Below are 21511 nucleotides of genomic sequence, written 5' to 3'. Positions count from 1 at the left end.
ATTATCAGTAACCTGCTCTGATCAGATGGATACTTAAAGGGTACGATCTCCGCTTCTGCCAAGTCATTTCCTAAACAGAACTTTTGTTTCAGAAACCCTTTCTCATACAGCATAGTAGCGAAGCATATATTTTCCTCTACCGTATGGCAGTGCAACATAATAAGGGCATATTTCTAAGTTTGGAAATCTGCTTGTTCTGACTTGGGAATTTTGTCTTTTCAAAAGCTTCCGTATTTGAGCATATTACAGTGAATAGGCAGAAGCAGAACAATGCAAACCCTCACTGTTTGTATAATGAAATATAGGAAAGGTTGTATGCGTAGTATGCAATCACAGCTTTATTGACACTGGCTGATGTCCTAATCTCCAGCGTTAGATATGAAATATGGCAGCTGTTTTACACTAAACATGGGCACAGTCTGTAGAAGAATGTATACCCCCTGAAAACAAATATGTGGCTATGCTTCGCAGATCATGAAAGATAATATCAACATTGTATATGCACATTTTATATCCAGTATATATTGTTGAGCGCAGGATACAGCTTTTAAAACAACATCAGAAAATATTCAAATACCCACTGCCCAAGAAGACGGCAGTCTGACCCGGCCACGTCACCTGCACCAGCTTTCACCTGTGCAGGGCAAGGGAGAGATGCTAACATTAGGCGGGGCTGCCTGGGTGAAATTCTGAGTATATCCGGGTTCAGCTCTGAACCTAGACCACCCCTTTAATAACCAGCAGAGTAAAGAAAGGAGTACTGCACCTCTCTCTTTCTCTCATTATCTCTCTGCCGTATGCTCCCTAAAATACGACCTCCAGTGCTTAGCGGCAAATATGGCCCTGCACATTGGGAAGATTAACTAAGCAAAATGTGCCAGAATTCTGGTACAAATTGTGGCAAGAAAGGGGAATATGATATGTTTTAGACATGCAAAATAATCTGCAGGCAGCATTTTTTAGAGCAGGAGGAGCTGATTAGATTGATATAGAGGTTTGTAGGATTAGATTCAGTATAACTTATATTTGATTCATTTAAATTCCTGCTCGTTCTGAGCTTTGAAGTAAATCAGTGATTGCCAGCCTTCCCTCTATGACTGTCTACAGAGATAGCTGTCAATCACTGACTGAAGACAAGGAGGCGGTCCTATCAGTGACTGACAGCCTTCCCTCTATGACTGTGTATACAGAGATAGCTGTCAGTCACTGACTGAAGACAAGGAGACGGTCCTATCAGTGATGACAGCCTTCCCTCTATGACTGTGTATACAGAGATAGCTGTCAATCACTGACTGAAGACAAGGAGGCGGTCCTATCAGTGACTGACAGCCTTCCCTCTATGACTGTGTATACAGAGATAGCTGTCAATCACTGACTGAAGACAAGGAGACGGTCCTATCAGTAATTGACAGCCTTACCTCTATGACTGTGTACAGAGATAGCTGTCAATCACTGACTGAAAACAAGGAGGAGGTCCTATCACTGATTGACAGCCTTCCCTCTATGACTGTGTATACAGAGATAGCTGTCAGTCACTGACTGAAGACAAGGAGGAGGTCCTATCAGTGATTGACAGCCTTCCCTCTATGACTGTGTATACAGAGATAGCTGTCAATCACTGACTGAAGACAAGGAGACGGTCCTATCAGTGATTTACAGTCTTTCCTCTATGACTGTGTATACACAGACAGCTGTCAATCACTGACTGAAGACAAGGAGACGGTCCTATCAGTGATGACAGCCTTCCCTCTATGGCTGTGTCTACAGAGATAGCTGTCAATCACTGACTGAAGACAAGGAGGAAGTCCTATCAGTGATTGACAGCCTTCCCTTTATGACTGTGTATACAGAGATAGCTGTCAATCACTGACTGAAGACAAGGAGACGGTCCTATCAGTGATGACAGCCTTCCCTCTATGACTGTGTATACAGAGATAGCTGTCAATCACTGACTGAAGACAAGGAGATGGTCCTATCTGTGATTGACAGCCTTCGGTCTATGGCTGTGTCTACAGAGATAGCTGTCAATCACTGACTGAAGACAAGGAGACGGTCCTATCTGTGATTGACAGCCTTCGGTCTATGGCTGTGTCTACAGAGATAGCTGTCAATCACTGACTGAAGACAAGGAGGAGGTCCTATCAGTGACTGACAGCCTTTCCTCTAGGACTGTGTATACAGAGATAGCTGTCAATCACTGACTGAAGACAAGGAGGCGGTCCTATCAGTGATTGACAGCCTTCGGTCAATGGCTGTGTATACAGAGATAGCTGTCAATCACTGACTGAAGACAAGGAGGAGGTCCTATCAGTGATTGACAGCCTTCCCTGTATGACTGTGTATACAGAGATAGCTGTCAATCACTGACTGAAGACAAGGAGACAGTCCTATCAGTGACTGACAACCTTCCCTCTATGACTGTGTATACACAGATAGCTGTCAGTCACATACTAAAGACAAGGAGGAGGTCCTATCAGTGATTGACAGCCTTCCCTCTATGACTGTGTATACAGAGATAGCTGTCAGTCACTGACTGAAGACAAGGAGACGGTCCTATCAGTGGCTGACAACCTTCCCTCTATGACTGTGTATACAGAGATAGCTGTCAGTCACATACTAAAGACAAGGAGGAGGTCCTATCAGTGACTGACAGCCTTCCCTCTATGACTGTGTATACAGAGATAGCTCTCAATCACTGACTGAAGTCAAGGAGGAGGTCCTATCAGTGATTGACAGCCTTCCCTCTATGACTGTGTATACAGAGATCGCTGTCAATCACTGACTGAAGACAAGGAGACGGTCCTATCAGTGATTGACAGCCTTCCCTCTATGGCTGTGTATACAGAGATAGCTGTCAATCACTGATAGGGCCACCTCTTAGATTGCAAAGTCCAGAATAAGCACAGATATAAAATTATATATCAATCTGCTCAGCTCCTCCTGCTCTATACTATGCTACCTGCAGCTCAGATACCATGTTCAATGTGACAGGTTCCCTTTAAAGTCTACCCATCTTTTCAAGTAATCTTTCAGAATAAGCTGCCATGTGTGTGCACATGAGGAATTACACTATATCTGGCCAATATGTATCTATATATGACTTATAACAGGCATATTTTTAGTAGTTTTCTCTGAAAACTACATCTATAATTTTCAGTTCTCCCTGAGCCAGCGGGTGAAAACATCTGTTATGCCCTGAAGAATGGCTTGTTACCACATAGACACGCATCTTCTGACCCTTCATCGTTTGGCTGTTGCTGACCTCAAGGGGTTTTACGACATTTTAATATTCTCTGCCTGTTGGCGGATAAAACAATCCTCTATATTGGTGGTCTGTCTGGGCCCTAAAGAGCCTCCTCACTATGTTTGCGTGCACTCACATAATAACTGCTCTCAACACCTAGTTCGGTTAGTTCTAGATGGTGGGCAATTCTTCGTAACAACCATCCTCCTTCTCTCAGTGCAATGATGTAGCCCTCTCAAAGTCTGTCAACTAGGCAAGATGCATTGTAGAGGCATGTCTAGCAATCAACGATCTCTCACCAAGAGGTACACTGCCCAAAAATAGCCTCTGAGAGCCTTTCTATAGGGCAGCAGGAGAAGCACTTTTATGCCTTCTTACGGAAAGGCCCAGTGTCTAATCAGACAATCGAAAAAAAAGGGGTCAGTTAGCACACCCCAATGTGCAGGTGCACGCTGCCATGGCTAGAAACATACAGGAAAAAAAGGACAATGCAGCAGCACTCTGCAAACACAAATAAAGTACAATAATGCCATAATTATAGACAACATTCTGGTGCTAATGCTACGCTTATTTTGAAAATTTGAGATTCTTGGCAAATACATTTAGTACAAAATTATTTGGGCCCATCTGCCAAACGTCAAGGTGATCTCTATCAGACGGGAACCTAACACTAAATCCTACCTGTTATGTGCCATAATGGCCACCACAAAATTCAGGGAGTGCAGGTTCCACATGCATGCTGGGTCCACTCTGCTTTTTACCATTTTTGGTGCCATAACGGCCTCCATTAAATCCAGATATGCAGGTACCAACATGCATGCTGAGCCCACTCTATACCTCTCCTGGTGCCAAATGGCTTCCAATAAATACAATGAGACTAGGCTACAGCTTTATACTTACTCTAATTAAAATCAACCTATGGGGCAGACAGGCTAGTCAGGAGTGCAAGACCAAACAGAGTCAGCCACACCTCCAGCGCAAAATACAATTACAAAAAAAGGGGGTCAGTCAGCACATCCCAATGTGCAGGTGCACGCTGCCATGGCTAGAAACATACAGAAAAAAAAGGACAATGCAGCAGCACTCTGCAAACACAAATAAAGTACCATAATGCCATAATTATAGACGGGCCCAAATAATTTTGTACAAAATGTATTTGCCAAGAATCTTGAATTTGCAAAATAAGCGTAGCATTATAGCATCAGAATAATTTCTATAATTATGGCATTATTGTACTTTATTTGTGTTTGCAGAGTGCTGCTGCATTGTCCTTTTTTTCCCAATCGGACAATCCAACATTTCTATCTGGATGCATTTTTCTATGTCAATGTGTGTATGTCCAGAAGTGAGAGAAGTGCAGTAATCAGATTTTTTCCTATAGTTGAATTTCCTTCTCCACCTGCATCTTAAAATTTGGCCTCTAATAAATTTGGTGCCAAAAACACCAGCTAGGCGATAGCGTAGGTTTCAGTTAGACTTTTTGCAAGTTTCTGGGGTAAATTATAGTAACTCTGTCGAGCTGTAGGAAGCCCTTCCCTCCTGCTAAGTTTTTCCCACTTGGCAGGAAAAAGTCGAGAAATAGAAAAAGTAAAAATGATTGTGTCATAATTTGTGACCTTTTCATGCCATTTTTGTTGCGTGAAAGCATTGGTTGGTGTACTGGACTAGTCTCAGCAGCTTCTAGATGGCAGGCCTCCTCCAACTTGATTCTGATTCTAACTTGGAGTATTCATTGCTAGAGTCCGTCTTAGTTAAAAGTACTGACAGGCTCTCCCAATTAGCCCTTCTATATAGTAGGTAGGAATAATCACTGGGTCACGTTTACCAATGATGTAGGTATCTACTGTAGGCATACATTTATTTCTGTGTGCTTGTGTGTATATAAAAGCGTATATGTATGTTTAAAAGTGTGCTTCTTATATGCACAATACGTGGCTTTGTACGAGTAGTGTGTTCCCAATTTGTATGCATGTACAGTGTGTTTCTGTAAAAGTGTGTGTGTATGGGTTTGTATAAGTGTACCTATGCGTGGAAAAGCTTTGTGTATGTGTAAAAGGTGTACATCTCGGTCTATGTAAAATTGTGCCAGTGTGTACTGTGAGCAGGGGTGCACCTAGCTTTTCTGCTGCCTGAGGCGAAAACTGAAACGGCACCCCTCACCTGGCCTCATGGCCTATGTCCCTTCTGTAAATTTCACAACATGTCCTATTCTTGTCCACATTGCGGATAAGAATAGTCATTTCTTGTGATGGGAGTGAGAAAAATGCAGATTGCACACGGAAGGTATTTTGTGGATTTGTGGTTTGTTGACCACAGTATGGACACGGTTGTGACTATTTTGGAATAATTGAAATTGTCCATTTTGATAAACTTTAGTCTAATGTGTCAAACCACCTTAAGGCTCTTCATACAGTATCTGTGTTGTGGTTCCTGTTTAAACTGAAACCATAATGCAGTGCCTAAGCCCTAATCCATTGCACGAAGTTCCCCAACTTTGTCTGATGGACCCCACTAATAATAGGGTCTGTCGGATTCTGTTATGGTGCCTGTCATTTTACTTGAATAGTATGATGATGTTATCTAGTACAGGATGGTAGTATTCTCTAGTTACGGTATGGTGGTATTATTTTGTCTCAGTATGGAGGTATTCTTTAGTCATGATATGGTGGTGTTACTTTATGGTGGTGTTACTTATTCATGGTATGGTAGCATCATTTAGTTAGGGTAAGGTGGAGTTATTCAGTTACTTTATAGTGGTGTTATGTTGTCACTGTGAGCTGGTATAAATTCAGTCAGGGTATGGTGGTAGTACCTAGTTCTTATATGTATTGTTATTTGGAGGAATGGGAGATCTATGTATAGATTCCAGCATAGTGTGGGTCTTAAGTGTTCTTAGGTAACATAGCCCACACTACTAAACACCATGACATGTAAATGTCACTGAGTGGCATTTGCAATTTTTACAACTGTGCCACCAAAATTATTTTTATGGCATCACAATTGGTGAACAATGTTAGTTTTGTTGCTGATCTTCTACCTTGTTAACACTGACCAATGCAATTACTCAGAAACAAGGGAATCATGAAAGTAACTCACATGTGCAAATTTCTTGTCTCGAATACATCTAAAGACAAAACACTTACCTGGACTTAGTGCCCTTGAAAGCTCAACATTGTGTTCCGGTGTTATATCAGTTGTGGATGTGGTCTGAGTTTTGTCATTAGTTGGCTCAGTTTGTGGTGGAGCAGGCTTTGCCGTTTTTGGAGTTACTTCCTTAGAAGTAGTACTACCTGTAGATTCTGTAATTCCGGATTGATCCGTGCTTCCTGTTACTGTCTGACTGGAATGAGTGAATGTCTCTGTGCTGGGTTCTGTTGGCCCACTTGTAGGCTTATTTGAATTTGGGGTGGAGGTTTCAGAAGTTACTGTCTCTATGGTGGATTCTGTTGGCCCACTTGTATGCTTGGTTGATTTTGGGGTGGAGGTTTCAGAAGTTCCTGTCTGTGTGCCGGATTCTGTTGGCCCACTTGTAAGCTTGGTTGACTTTAGGCTGGAGGTTTCAGAAGTTACTGTCTCTGTGGTGGATTCTAGTGGAGTGGAAGGTTTACTGTCTAGTATTTTTGTACTTGGATTAGATGATGTCCAAACATTATTCGATGTGGCTACCGTTGTTTGAGTTGAGTCAGACCCCACGCTGATAGTATTGACACTATTGGTGTCATCTGTTGATATGCTAGTAGTTTTCAAAATGCCATTGGTTGTCGTCTTTTCTAGCTTAACACTTGTTGTTACTGTAGTCACAGTGACTGTATTCTCTGTACTTCCACTGACGTCTGTTGGCACATGTGTAGGTGCTAAAGATGTCTCCTGAGTTTGTTGTGAGCTCGCTGTGGTCGATTGCGCTTTAACATTTAGACCTACAAAATGGACAGCCTATTAGAATAATGTAAAATCACATACATAAATAAGTAAATTAATACTAATCAAAAACATGTACAGTATGTGCAGTATATTTCTCTTTACTTGGGGTGTGTTCACCCTGCATATGCCATAAAGGTGCCTTTATTTTTGCATCCACCAGGCCAGTATGTATTCTATCCTATTCCATGCTGATGCATACAGTAAAACTGGTGGGTCTAACCACCTAAATAACACAATTTTTAACCGTAGATACATGAATACTCATTAAGGAGCATATACTGCAGACATCCCTCGCACGGCCCTGTTTGATAATAATAAAGAACGTTCCTCCAATGGATCTGGTGAAAATCTGACAGTCTAATATCGCTTTTACTCTAGTAGTAAGGGCACATTTACATGGGGGGGGGGGGGGGTGCAGGAGAGAACGCCACCATTGTTTCACCGTTGAAAACCACACTCTTACCCCCAACGTGTGAATTAACCTTAAACCCACCCACCCCTCCTTTTGAATGTATCCTAAAAATCATATCATGTGCTCGTCACTTCTACATTTCCTCGGCAGGCACAACATCCCCTCTTCTACTTAGTAACAGTAGAACCCCCACTTCCCCAGTAGTCATAGCAGTCCTCTAATTTCCTAAATAATTACAGTAAGGTTTCTTTATCCTATTCCTAGACATCACAGCAGGATTTACAACCAGAAGTACTCACATCAAGACCCCCCCCCCCCAACCTACGTACCAGTAGTCACAGCAAGGCTGCAGATGCTACATCAAAGATTCACAGATTACTGCAATCATTCATGGATTCTACTGCAATCATTTACTGATACTACTACAATGATTGACAGTTATTACTAGAAACATTTACGGATCCTACTACAATTATTCACAGATATTACTGGAATCATCCCTGGATACTACTACAATGTTTCTTGGATACAGGGACCACGATTCATGGATAGTATTAGAATAATCCATAGATATGCTATAGGTTGAATCAAACTCATTATACTCAAGCATTTAAAGACAATAAAATCAGTCTACACACACAGGGGGTCATTTACCAAGACCATTTCACTTCACACACCAATCTTAGTAAAAACCACACTGGAGGAAGACCCTACCAATTTATTAAGAGGTGCACACATCTTGTCGCATCTTCTGCTTGCTAGAAACCTGTAGCTAGAATAGATTCCAGTTATACCGGTAATTTACGCCAGTTTGCAGATTTATCAACTCACAAACTCACTCCAGTGAGGGGGAAGGGTGATATAAAAACTAGAGTAGCATTTCTAGACACAAGTCTTAGGCTAGTTTCACATCTGCTGTCTGAATTTCAGCAGGACGTTCTCTGGATCCGACACTGCAGGATACAAACGGATAGCCCTCCAGCCTCATTAAGTATAATGGGTCCGGTGGAGATCCGGCCATATTCCGGCAGACAATGCGGAGAATCGGACTGAGACAAACCGCTGCTCGCTGCAGTCTGTGTCTGGCCACTTCCTGTCATTGTCCGCCGGAACATCCTGCCAGAATTCACAATGGAGCTGTGAAACCAGCCTAATATTGATACATTTGGCGCAAAGTATATCAACACGCACTCGAGCAAAACTGTCTTGAAAAATTGCATTCTTGATAAATCCCCCCGAATGCCTTTAAAAAATTTTGCAAAATTAAAAAGGCATGCAAAAATGTCATTAAAACATGCTTGGACGCAGAAAAATGAGTGTGTACATGTACAACAGATAGATAGATAGATATGAGATAGATAGGTAATTTATAGATAGATACAGACAGACACAGACAGATAGACAGGTAGATAGATAGATAGATAGATAGATAGATAGATAGATAGATAGATAGATAGATAGATACATAGACAGATAGAAAGTTAGATAGATATGAGATAGACAGATAGACAGGTAGATAGATAGATAGATAGATACAGATAGATAGATAGATAGATAGATAGATAGATAGATAGTTTATAGATAGATACAGACAGGTAGATAGAAGATAGATAGATAGATAGATAGATAGATAGATAGATAGATAGATAGGAGATATATAGATATATAGATATATAGATAGATGATAGATAGATAGATAGATATTAGATGGATAGACATAGATGATGCATAGATAATAGATAGATAATAGATAGATAGATACAGTTGATAAATAGATATAACGTAGATAGATAGGTAGATAGATAGATAGATAGATAGATATGAGATAGATAGATAGATAGATATGAGATAGATAGATAGACATTAGATAGATAGATAGATAGATAGATAGATAGATAGATAGATTAATAGATAGATAGATAGATAATAGATAGATAGGAGATAGATATAGATAGATAGATAGATAGATAGATAGATGGATAGATAGATAGATAGATGATAGATAGATAGATATTAGATAGATAGATACAGACAGGTAGGTAGATAGATAGATAGATAATTTATAGATAGAAGATAGATTTATGGTCAGATAGATAATTTATAGATAGAAGATAGATTTATGGTCAGATAGATAATTTATAGATAGAAGATAGATTTATGGTCAGATAGATAATTTATAGATAGATGGTCAGATAGATGCTATTGGTGACATACAGTACATTGATACAGTCATAGGATAAAGACAACCATTACAGGTAGAACAATCTCCTGTGAATCCCGCTTGTGGCGATATGAGCAGAATACATGTACGGTATTAATACAGAAATAAGGAATCTGGTGACTCACATCCCTGCCTGCTGCAAGTCAATTACCGCAATCTCCATACTCCACTATTACTAGAATATTACAATGCCTTGTCAAGGGTCCTTGTTTCTGGCTTCTCTGGCAAGAACACTGTAAGGTCTCAGCAGTCATGTTGTACTTCGCTTATTACTTGTCTTCCTTTATTTCTTGGATAACTGCATAGTTTAATTTTCTGTATTGTCGAGAGGAAAGTATATCACTGATCATCCTTAGATTCCCAGTTCTGAAACAGAAGGTTAGAACTAAAGAACAATCAAAGCTATTGTCACCTACGGGGCAGAAAGTGAAAACAGGGCTCTATTTGCCATTCATATCCTGTGGAAAGCTGGGTAACAATTCCTATAAAACACTGTCATGATTATCATCAGCAAAGGTGGGAAAGGCTGGGCCCCATAACTAACTTTTGAATAGACCCCCCCTCGATTGAGCATTAACATTACACACAGTTGTGTGCATGACACCTAAGGCCCCTTTCACACGGGCGAGTTTTCTGCGCGGGTGCAATGCGTGAGGTGAACGCATTGCACCCGCACTGAATCCGGACCCATTCACTTCAATAGGGCTGTGCACATGAGCGGTGATTTTCACGCATCACTTATGCGTTGCGTGAAAATCGCAGCATGCTCTATTTTGTGCGTTTATCACGCAACACAGGCCCCATAGAAGTGAATGGGGCTGCGTGAAAATCGCAAGCATCCGCAAGCAAGTGCGGATGCGGTGCAATTTTCACGCACGGTTGCTAGGAGACGATCGGGATGGAGACCCGATCATTATTATTTTCCCTTATAACATGGTTATAAGGGAAAATAATAGCATTCTTAATACAGAATGCATAGTACAATAGCGCTGGAGGGGTTAAAAAAAATGTCACTCCGGTCATCACATGGTCCATCACATGATCCATCGCCATGGTATAAGATCATGTGATTGGACCATGTGATGACCGGAGTGACGTCACCAAAGGTCCTTTTCCTGTACACAGCAAAGAAGAAGACAGAAGAGAAGCCGGGCTGCGCGAGCAAGTGGATTAAGGTGAGTTACTTTTTTATTATTTTTTTAACCCCTCCAGCGCTATTGTACTATGCATTCTGTATTAAGAATGCTATTATTTTCCCTTATAACCATGTCATAAGGGAAAATAATACAATCTACACAACCCCGATCCCGAACCCGAACTTCTGCGAAGAAGTTCGGGTTTGGGTACCAAACATGCCGATTATTCTCACGAGCGTGCAAAACGCATTACAATGTTTTGCACTCGCGCGGAAAAATCGCGCATGTTCCCGCAACCCACCTTTTCCCGCAATGCCCGTGTGAAACCAGCCGAAGTCTGCCTTCACATCAGCGTTTTTCGCTGTATGGTTTTGAGATCCAGCAGGGTAAAGCAAAATGCTTCCGTCCTAATAATACAACCGGCTGCACCCATTCAGAACTGATCCTGTTGTGTTATATCGAAAATGAAGAAACCATTTTTTTCATGTCCTAAAAATACGGACCCGGCGCCATTGACTGTTTTACATGGTTTTTGGTGCCACATGGGTTTTTCCCTTGCCACACACAAAAAACGCTACATGCATCGATTTTGTGTCCGGCATGGGAACACAACAAACCGGAACTGAATACATTCTGGTGCATCTCGTTCCGGTCTGTTCAGTTTTGTACCCATTGACAATGAATGAGGACAAAACTGAAGCGTTGTGCTGCGGTTTTGAAAGCCTGTGCCGGATCTCCAAACCGGACAGCACAACGCAGATGTGAAAGTAGCCTAAGTTTATTAAAGGAGTTTTAAAAAGTAGCACTGCCTGACCTGAGCTTAATGCTGCACATCCTCCACTCTTGATTGTGTGCCAGGAGGGGCCCACTGCTATATTATAGTGCCGGCCATGTGCGGTCCGCAAATTGCGTAATGCACATTGCCGGTGTCCGTGTTTTGCGGATCCGCAAAACACTTACGGACGTGTGAATGGACCCTAATCCTGTAGGTGACGTAAGCTTAGACATGCTCAGGCTGGATAATAGATTCGGTCCATAGCTAGACACTTTTCTCTGACTCTATACCAACTACTGGTTGGCTTACTTTGAGACACAATTAACGCCTTGATGCAAAATTTTATTGACATTGGCAGTTGAGTTTAGTGAAAATGCATTGTGTATGTAAACAGCAACCTGTCACCTTTGGAAATGTAGTGCAATCTATGCAGGAGCGGATTGACTATGTACCTTACCGAGAATTGTCCTGGCGGGCCGATTGCCTTTCACATGTAGTGGTCATAGTTATATGGGGGTATGACTTATTTTAATCCCTTCCCGACCTCCGCTATACATGTACAGTGGAAGTCAGGATGTTAATCATGGCCCCTGCTCAGAAGCCGAGTGAGTGCCATAGCTGCTGGATGCCTGCTGCTTTACACAGGGGGGACTTAAAATACGTGAAAAAAAAACTTTAAAAAAAAAGGCCTAAAAATTCAAATCAGCCCCTTTCCCCATATTAAAAACAAAAATAAGCAATATAAAATAAAGATCAAAGGTAAAAAATGCCCATATTAAAAAACTGATAAAAAAGGCATACAGATTTGCCCCGCAAATCCACACAATTACACCCTCTCTCCCCCCCCCCACCTATTACTTCTGCCAGTTTGGCTCCGTCTACAACATGGGTCCACTTCAAAAAAAATATTTCCAGGGCCAATTGTTCCCAATCCACCCCTGAATCTATGGAAATCATGTTATAAAGCAGGAGCATACTGTAAATGCAGCTGAAAGAAGACGACTCCGAAACACATCCAGTCAGGACCGGGAAGACCAGGAACAGGAGTGGAAGAATTTTTATCCAGTCCAGGTGGTGACATGAGCGCACCAGAAATTGTACAAAGGCAAGGTAAGTGATGAGCAGACTATCATTCTTCCACATGTCAGCACACAGGAGAATTTTCATCAAAGTCTGCATAATCCCTTGAAATCCCTGTTCTTTCGATAATTAAAGTGGTTCTCCGGGAATTAAGAAAAATAAAATAATTAAATATTACTTTATTATAAATGTATTCCCAAATACCTTTCATTAGTTATAATGGCTCGTACTGTCTAGGGAGCAATCCTTAGCATAAATAAAATGGCCCCTGTCCTGTTAGTACACCCAAAACATGTCCTAATCACACAAGTTACTTCAAGACACTAAGCTAAAGAGCTTTCTCATCCTCCTCTATGATCCTGAATACAGTTTAATATGATCTTCCGCTGAATCTCTGTAGGAATGGGTTTCATGAGGACACATGATGTACAGACATGAGGGTGGGGATGCAGTCTACGTTACCACAGTCTGTCCTGTCCATTCTCTCTGTACTTCGTGTCTCCTCATGAACACCATTCCTACAGAGATTCAGCTGAAGGTCTTATTGGCTGTATTCAGGATCATAATCCCTGACAACCAAAGCAGAGAGGAGGATGAGGCACCTCTTTAGCTCAGTGTTCTGAAGTAACTTGTCCTGCTGTGAGATTAGGATAGGTTCTGTGTTTACTAATAGGGCGGCGGCCATTTTGTTTCTCTTAATGATTGCTCCCTAGACAAAACAAGCCATTTTAACTATGAAAAGTATTTGGGAATGTATTTAAATGAAAGTAATATTTAAGCATTTTCGAAATTCCTGGAGAACCCCTTTAAGAGTCCAGTGGGTGGTCCTATCAGCGATTTTACAGCATTATTTGCATGAGTGTGTTTACAAATAGCTGTCCATCTTAGACTGGACCTTCCACTACTACAAGTATAAAAAGAGAAGGAATTTACTGTAAAACTAAATATCAATCTGCTCAGCTTCTCCTGCTCTCAAACAGGCTGTCTGCAGATCAGACACCACATTCAATGTGACTGGTATACTTTAACCACACATGAGATTTTGTGGGTTCAGGTTTACAGCATCTTGTAATAAATGTGTTTGTCACACAAACAGACCAGCACATAGTTACTGTAGCTATCTATGTTTTATCTATGATCAGCAGGGTATAATAAATGGTCACTGTACTTTTAACTTAACTGCATAAATCAATAGTATAGATGAATATAAGAAACTTTGTAATACTGTATATCTTAGAGAAAACTTCTCTTCCTCTTTCCTAAACTAACATTCACTCTGATTTCTGTCAAATATCTGTCTTGAGATATGAAGACAGACTGTCAGCTCACTGAAGGGTCAGATTACATCATCCGATAAAAGTCTATGGTAAGAGGAGGGGAAAGAGGAGTGAGCTGCAGAGTGAGAAACAAGCAGAGAGATACAAGCACAGTGGCTGTTGCAGCTAACTCACTTTAGTCACATAATTTCCATGGAGAAAAAATGGCTTGACCAAGTATATATGTCTATTAAACGAAGAGAGGACAGTAAGCACTGCCTGGTGTCGGCTTATCTCCTGGGAGAACCCAACGATCCAGTGAAAATATTCATTTTGCCCTATGCTTCTCTCTCTCTCAATATCATTGGTCAGGAGAGTGTTGGATGCTAACCATACACATTAAACAGTTGGCCAAACCTGACGTTCCCAGCAGGTTCACCCGACAATACATTATTGTGTATGTGGATATTACGGTTATGCTGTCTAACTATTGAACTGTATTAGTAAATGTGGACCACTCTGTACACTGAAATCTCCAACTAAGAACAAATTCAAAATTTCAACTTATAATAATAACTGATAATAAAAATGGCCTCGATTTTAGTGTTCAAGTAGAGCCTACTTTTTTTTTTTCCTGCTCAGATGACTGCACAAAAAAATGTAAATTAAAGATGATGTGGAGCTCTGTTTTAGTGATACCTGCCCAACCCCGTTGTGTAGTAATAGTCTCATCACAGCCAACTGCATTGTACATACTATACACTCAGAGATGGTTCTTCTCAGTCACTGCAGCATGCTGCATGATATCTGAGAGTGGACACAGCTGCAGGATCACTAGAGAGAACAGACTGTGTGTACGCAGCCTAAAGGCCCCCAAACACACTAGACTATTGTTGGCGCAACCCAACATATTTGGTGGGACCAGCCGGCAATCTAATGTAGGGAGCTCCTGACTCTCCCCCGACAGATGATGAATTTCAACATCTGATCCTTTTGTTTCTTGGAGATAATACATCTGGAAGAGTCTTTTTCCTCACTTAAACACCTCCAAATCTAGTGTGTATTTATAGGAGGGACTGATGAGAGACAGTTGTCAAAATGAGTGGCCAGCTGACAGCTGTTGTAGGAGTCTACTTGCACCTGACTACCGGGCAGACTGTTTGTAGTCAGTAGATAACAACGGAATTATATACACCCGTACATTCACCAGGGATTGAAACAGAACTAAGGAGGAAAAATATGTAATTGAGATACAAAGTAGTACTTTTTTATATCTGATCACTATTGGCCCTAAATAAAGTAAATTATTCCCTTCTATGTGTCTAGTAATTAGAAATGCCTAATTAACAGCCTAAGCAAAGAATGGCAATATTGCTATACCCTAACATTCGGTAACAGATATTCTTTTAGTCATGTGTACTGTCTTGATAATTGTCAAATATGTGACGAGAAAGTAACAGTCTGCGGCCCTATTAAAAAACTCTCCTCATCTTTTTGAAAGAACACATTGAATCCATACAACAACCCCAAAGACATTGCTGTGATAGGAATGTATCATTATCCTAGCTTGGAAGATTGCTGCAGGCAATTATGGAAGCACAAAAGTAGAAAGCAGTCTGGGTCACAGAAAAGCCATCACAAAGAAGAAACGGACAAAAGTACAAATGGTTCTTCTTTCAGAATACAGCAAAGATATGAAACATGGCAAGGTCTAAAGGGAGCAAAATGCTAGAGACACTTGCCTTGCAAAGTTCTGAAATCTTAAATGAAGTATGGTGAGTCTGACCCTCTCCTTGATACTTCGCTTTCATTATGTTGTGCTTTCAGACCCTTCTTACGGGAAAAATGCTTTTTTTGGCGTGAAGTAATAAAGTAACTCATTTTCAGTGCAGAATGGATGTATAGGTATTACAGGAACTGACAGATAAATCAAACATCAGGTGCAGAGGCCACCATGTATCCATAAAATGTCTGCTCAGAAGACACCTAACATAGAACTGTTCTCCTCTAACTACAATGTCATGAAATCTAATGGTAGGCTATATGAGAGAAGCTAATTTGGTACATTACAACATTACAAACCCAATTAAGACCACTTTCACATTTGAGTATTTGAGCAGTGATTTCCATCAATGGTTGTGAGCCAAAATCAGGTGTGGGTCAAACACAGAACAAGTGCAAATCTTTCAATTTAGCTTTAGCTCTATGTAACCTTCACTCCTGTTTTGGCTGTCGATTGCTGATGGAAACTACTGATCAAACACTGATCAAGCACTGACTGTGTGAAAGTGGCCAAAGGTAATGCAGAACATTCTTCAAGTCTTCAGTAGATTTAATCACACATAGGCCTCATGCACACGACCGTGCCGTTTTTTGCGGTCTGCAAACCGCGGATCCACAAAAAACGGAAGCCGCCTGTGTGCCTTCCGCAATTTGCGGAACGGAACAGGCGGCCCATTGTAGACATGCCTATTCTTGTCCGCAAAACGGACAAGAATAGGACATGCTATATTTTTTTTTGCGGGGCCTCGGAACGGAGCAACGGATGCGGACAGCACACGGAGTGCTGTCCGCATCTTTTGCGGCCCCACTGAAGTGAATAACGGTCGTGTGCATGAGGCCTTACTGTAAGAAGGTACAAGGAATCATCGTGGATGATAGGTACGGGTCACCGAGGTTTCTGGCCTTGGTGGAGTAAAGAGCCGGATTTTATGTGTCAGCAGCCGTTGCTGTTTGACACCCTAATACTTAGTATGGCTGTATAGCTGATCCGGGGCGTCTCTTACTAGGAGTAGTCAAAGTGCTGGGTGGGTGACTACTCCCCATGTTCCAGGCCGGGTTTTGCCAGGCCTAAAAATCAGCCAGCACTGCCAGGTGAGGAGGATTACATCATTCTGACAGTGGAGCTCAGGAGGTGTGTGTGCTGGGATCTGAGGCTTGTGCCGTGCTGGAGGGCTGAGACCCGTCTGTAAGGGAAATGGGCCCCCTAAAAGCCTGCTCTGGACTGCTGGAGGCAGAACTGCCAACAAGGTGATTTTTGCTATATGGAATTGCCATTGTGTGTGAACCAACACCAAGACTGCAAAGTGACGTTTTGTTTTTGCTTTATGTGTGAATAAACACAGAAGTTTGATTTAAGAACTGGTAATTTGCCTCTGTACTGTGTCCGCACACCCTGTCTACCAGAGCAAATTCCCACAATACTTTATTTGTGTAATAGAATAACTCAATGGCATGTCTACTTCTGCTCTTCCTCCGTCTGTATTGTGGTTAAGAAAATCCCTTTAGGATGTACTTCTCTACAGTGGTCTACAATATACAGCACATATTACTAGAAGCACTACTGGTTATCTATAGAGCAACAGTTTCTGAGATGTTGTTCATAGTCCATGTAATCCACAATGGGATTGTCAACATGGACGGCTCTGATTACTAACAACATACTGGACATTGTATCTAGTGCAAACGTGTTGAGCTTATATAGAAAATCCCAGTGTACAGTATTTGTTCATGCATGCGTGTAAGTATGGCCAGGCCAGGAAGGCAGATTTTAATGTATGCCAGAGAAACATAGGGAATACATCTAGTGCATCCTTGCCCACTAACCTTCTTACACTCTTGAGGGGGGTGGGGGGATTTTCAAAGGTATTACACCACGATTGTGGCGTTAAAAAGTCACAAATTATAGCACATGCCATATTTCACATCACAAGGGGAATTGGAATAATTATTGCATTAAAATTAAACTTTTACTACCCTTAAACTAAAATAAATAGAGGTAAACGGTGGTTTAATGTGCTAAAAAAATTGGTGAGAAAAATAAATAAACCAAACTAATCAAGAAAAAAAATATATTAATATACCAGCAAGATATAGACATCTAGACAGCAAATTGAAATGTTCTTACCAGATCAGACATGTAAGAGATGGCGTGTATCTACTGATCATTTACGTTTTCGTCCTTCTAGGTAACATCATCTTAATAGTGCAGCGAGAACTCCTTGAATATGCAGTTATTTTTCTGGACAAAAACTAAATCACCCTCAAAAGATGACCCTAAGAGCCCCGGTCTCCTATCTCAAAGAGAACACATGGAAGACAGTGGTCTTTACCCTAAGATTATTGGGGAAGTGTCGCCAACTAGCCCTATCTCACTGCAGGTTCAGGAGGTGGCGCTCTGTACTGCGTCCATGCTCCTTTCTAAATGCTACCAGTTAACTCGCCCAGGTGCGTCCACGCCTCCTCGCTCCGTGCTGTGGAGCGCGCGCACTTCCTATGAACACATGGAGGAGGGAAGTCACCTGATCTGTGGGGCGGCCGGAGGAAACATGACGTGGTGCCTCAACGTCATCAGCTGCCAAGCAAACGCTCGGCGCAGCATCCTATTGGCAGTCACTACTAATGTGGAGCAACTTGTTCACATGTACATGAGTAAAATACTCAACCAGGATTTAGGCGGGCTCAGCACGGGACGTATAGCTTCTATACATCTGTAAGGATAAATTAATGAATATGTCTGGTAAATAAAAAAGTATATGTAAAAAATGAATATTTGAAAGGAAATATGTACATAAAGGGTCCACCCCAGTAATCCGGGGGGGGGGGGGACATTTAAAAAATTGTTTAAAAAAAATAAAATAAAAATCTTATGGGGATATAGGTCCCATTGATAATTGAAATAAAGCAGCTGAAGTTTTGCTGCTCATTGAGACCATGGATTTAAATAAAAAATCTATTTGGCCTCACATTGTAGAACTTTTTTTAAAATCCCAATTCACCCTCCTCCCAGTTTGTTTTACCATTTCAGTGCCCATGAAGCTGAGACATTCCACTCTGCCTTCATGGTCATTTCTTATATGGCGCGCAATGGATGTGTGTCTTAGATTTATTACATCCCCAATATGTTCTCCAATTCTGCGCCTGAATTCTCTTGTGGTTTTGCCAATGTATTCCTTTCCGCAGGTGAATGTCATCTTGTAGATAACACCTCTCGATTTACAGTTGATCATATCTCTGATTTCATACTCTTTATTGGTAACATTACTCCTAAATGTCTTCCCACTTTGAATGTATTTACAGGCGATGCATCCGCTACATCTGTAACAGCCAGAGACAGGTGTGTTGAGCCAAGTTCTAGGAGCCAGAGGTGCCACATAGTGACTCTGTACTAATCTATCTCTTATACTTCTCACTCTTCTGTAAGTGATACTGGGACATTCTCTAATCCCTTTACGAATATCTGGGTCCATCAATAAGATGTTCCAATGTTTGGAAATGACTTCTCTAACATTTGAGGCCTCCTCATCAAATGTACTGATGAGGAGGATCTCTCTTTTTTTTCACTTTTATTGTTTCTTGCATCACTACTTCTAGTCTTGGGTGTTAACAGGGAAGTGCGATCTTCATGGAGTGCAGATTGAAACGCAGGTTTCCAGCTCTATGGGTACCCTCGGTCAAGAAATCTATATTTTAGATCAGCTGGTTGTTTCAAAAAGTCGCTTTGTTGTGAGCAATTTCTTCTAATACGCAAGTACTGACCACAAGGACTCCCTATTGTTAAGGCGATAACTGTGGCTACTCTCCTATCGTAAAAGGTAATTGGTGGAGGTGGGTTTTCTAAAAATGGAAGTGTCCAGTTCACCATTTGCATTTTTTATTATGCATATATCGAGAAACGGTAACCTGGTCTGGTGGCATTCAGATGTAAACCTAAGTTCAACCTCGTTGGTATTAAGGCTACTAGCCCATGTAGTGAATGCCTCTGTGGTACCACTCCATATTACAAAAACGTCATCTATGAAGCGTGCCAACATGTTTATGCAGTGTGTGTCCACTGATGCTTCATCTCCAAAGATGCAAGTATTTTCCCACCAGCCCATGAACAGATTTGCATACAATGGGGCACATGAACTCCCCATCGCGGTGCCCCTGAGCTGGTGGTAAAATTTGTTATTAAAGAGGAAGTTTCTAGTTATTGAGAATTCAAGAAGCTGAAGAACAAATATATTGTGCTGTGAATACTGGCGTCCACGGGTAGATAAAAAATATTCAACTGACTGCAGGCCCAATTCGTATGGGATGGATAAGTATAATGCCTCAACATCTATGCTCCCCAAAATAGAGTCAGTATCCAGATGGATACCCTCCAATTGTTTCAGAAGGTCCCCTGTGTCACGAACACAGGAGGTCAGAGCAGTCACAAAGGGTGCTGATATTTTGTCTATATAAATCCCTACATTCTGGCATAAGTTACCTACTCCCAAAACTATAGGTCTACCCTTTATGGGGTTATACCCCGTCCCCTTATGCACTTTCGGGAGACAGTAAAATGTAGCCGAAAATCATATTCCTCTTGATTGATTCATTTATTTGTTTTTGCATTATCCAAAATAGTCTTAAAGGGGTTGTCTCACTTCAGCAAATGGCATTTATTATGTGGAGAAAGTTAATACAAGGCACTTACTAATTTATTGTCATTATCCATATTGCTTTGTTTGGCTGGACTCATTTTTCCACATTTCACATTATACACTACTCGTTTCCATGGTTACAGACCACCCTGCAATCCATCAGTGGTGGCCGTGCTTGCACACTAAAGGAAAAAACGCTGGCCTATGTGTGCTCCCTCGGTCCCGAGGAAAAAGCTATAGTGTGCAAGCACGGCCACGACTGCTGTATTGTAGGGTGGTCGTAACCATGGAAACGAGCAATATATAATGTGATGGAAAAATGAATCCGGGTAGCAAAGGAAGCAATATGGACAATCACAATACATTAGTAAATGCCTTGCATTAACTTTCTCTACATGATAAATGCCATTTTCTGAAGTGAAACAACCCTTTTAAGAAATTTTCGCGTTATAGGCTAAGCCATCAAGAATTCTGCACCTATACATGTGAACCCTGTAGTGAATATGAAGATTAACACAAAAGAATTTGATATTTGATATTTACCAAATGCACCAAAAGCATGAATATACATAGTGAAATAGAAGTACATGATCAAATATGTGATACTACATACAGTGTGATCTTCTCATCACCAGCCTTGTACGAAATGTTCCCTCACAGCGTGATCACTATGCTTATTATAAATGCTTTTGTGTCATGACGTAGGAAGGATTTAGAAGAAAAGTATTTTCTCCCCATTAAGCTTTGTTTGTAAAAAAAATATGCTCATAAAATACTTCTGATGAAGAATCGTTTTTTCCAGTAAAACCAGAGCAAAGGTCAAGGCAGGTAAAACAGTATGGAGCCGCACGTAATGCTTGAAACTGGCAGGTCTCCATTTTCCGGTCTCTCTCGTTGTACGTGATTATAACAGTCACTCTCTACGCATACAACTAATAATTGTTTGTGCATATATGGGGGGATTTATCAAAACTGGAGTTGCTTATAGCAACCAATCAGAGTCCCCCTTTCATTTTTTTAAAGGTGCTCTTAAAAAGGAAAGCTGGAATCTGATTG

General features: G+C 41.2%; 1 protein-coding gene across 2 annotated transcripts in view; it reads right to left on the bottom strand.

Moving 5' to 3' along the window:
• PARM1 (prostate androgen-regulated mucin-like protein 1) overlaps window positions 1-21511 on the bottom strand; it is a 75985-nt gene that overhangs the window by 28394 nt on the left and 26080 nt on the right. Inside the window, exons 2-3 of one of the 2 annotated variants that reach the window (XM_040418114.1) lie at window positions 6817-7161; window positions 6388-6741 (exon numbers count right to left, since the gene is read on the bottom strand). In XM_040418114.1, coding sequence (XP_040274048.1) covers window positions 6388-6741; window positions 6817-7161 — 699 coding nt within the window. Of the gene's footprint in view, window positions 1-6387; window positions 7162-21511 lie in introns of both variants that reach the window. The other variant, XM_040418113.1, reaches the window with a different exon arrangement.

The sequence above is a fragment of the Bufo bufo genome, chromosome 2 (genome assembly GCF_905171765.1).
Source record: "Bufo bufo chromosome 2, aBufBuf1.1, whole genome shotgun sequence".
NCBI lineage: Eukaryota > Metazoa > Chordata > Amphibia > Anura > Bufonidae > Bufo > Bufo bufo.
Note: the sequence above shows the minus strand (reverse complement) of the source record. Positions and strands in the feature narration are given on the sequence as shown.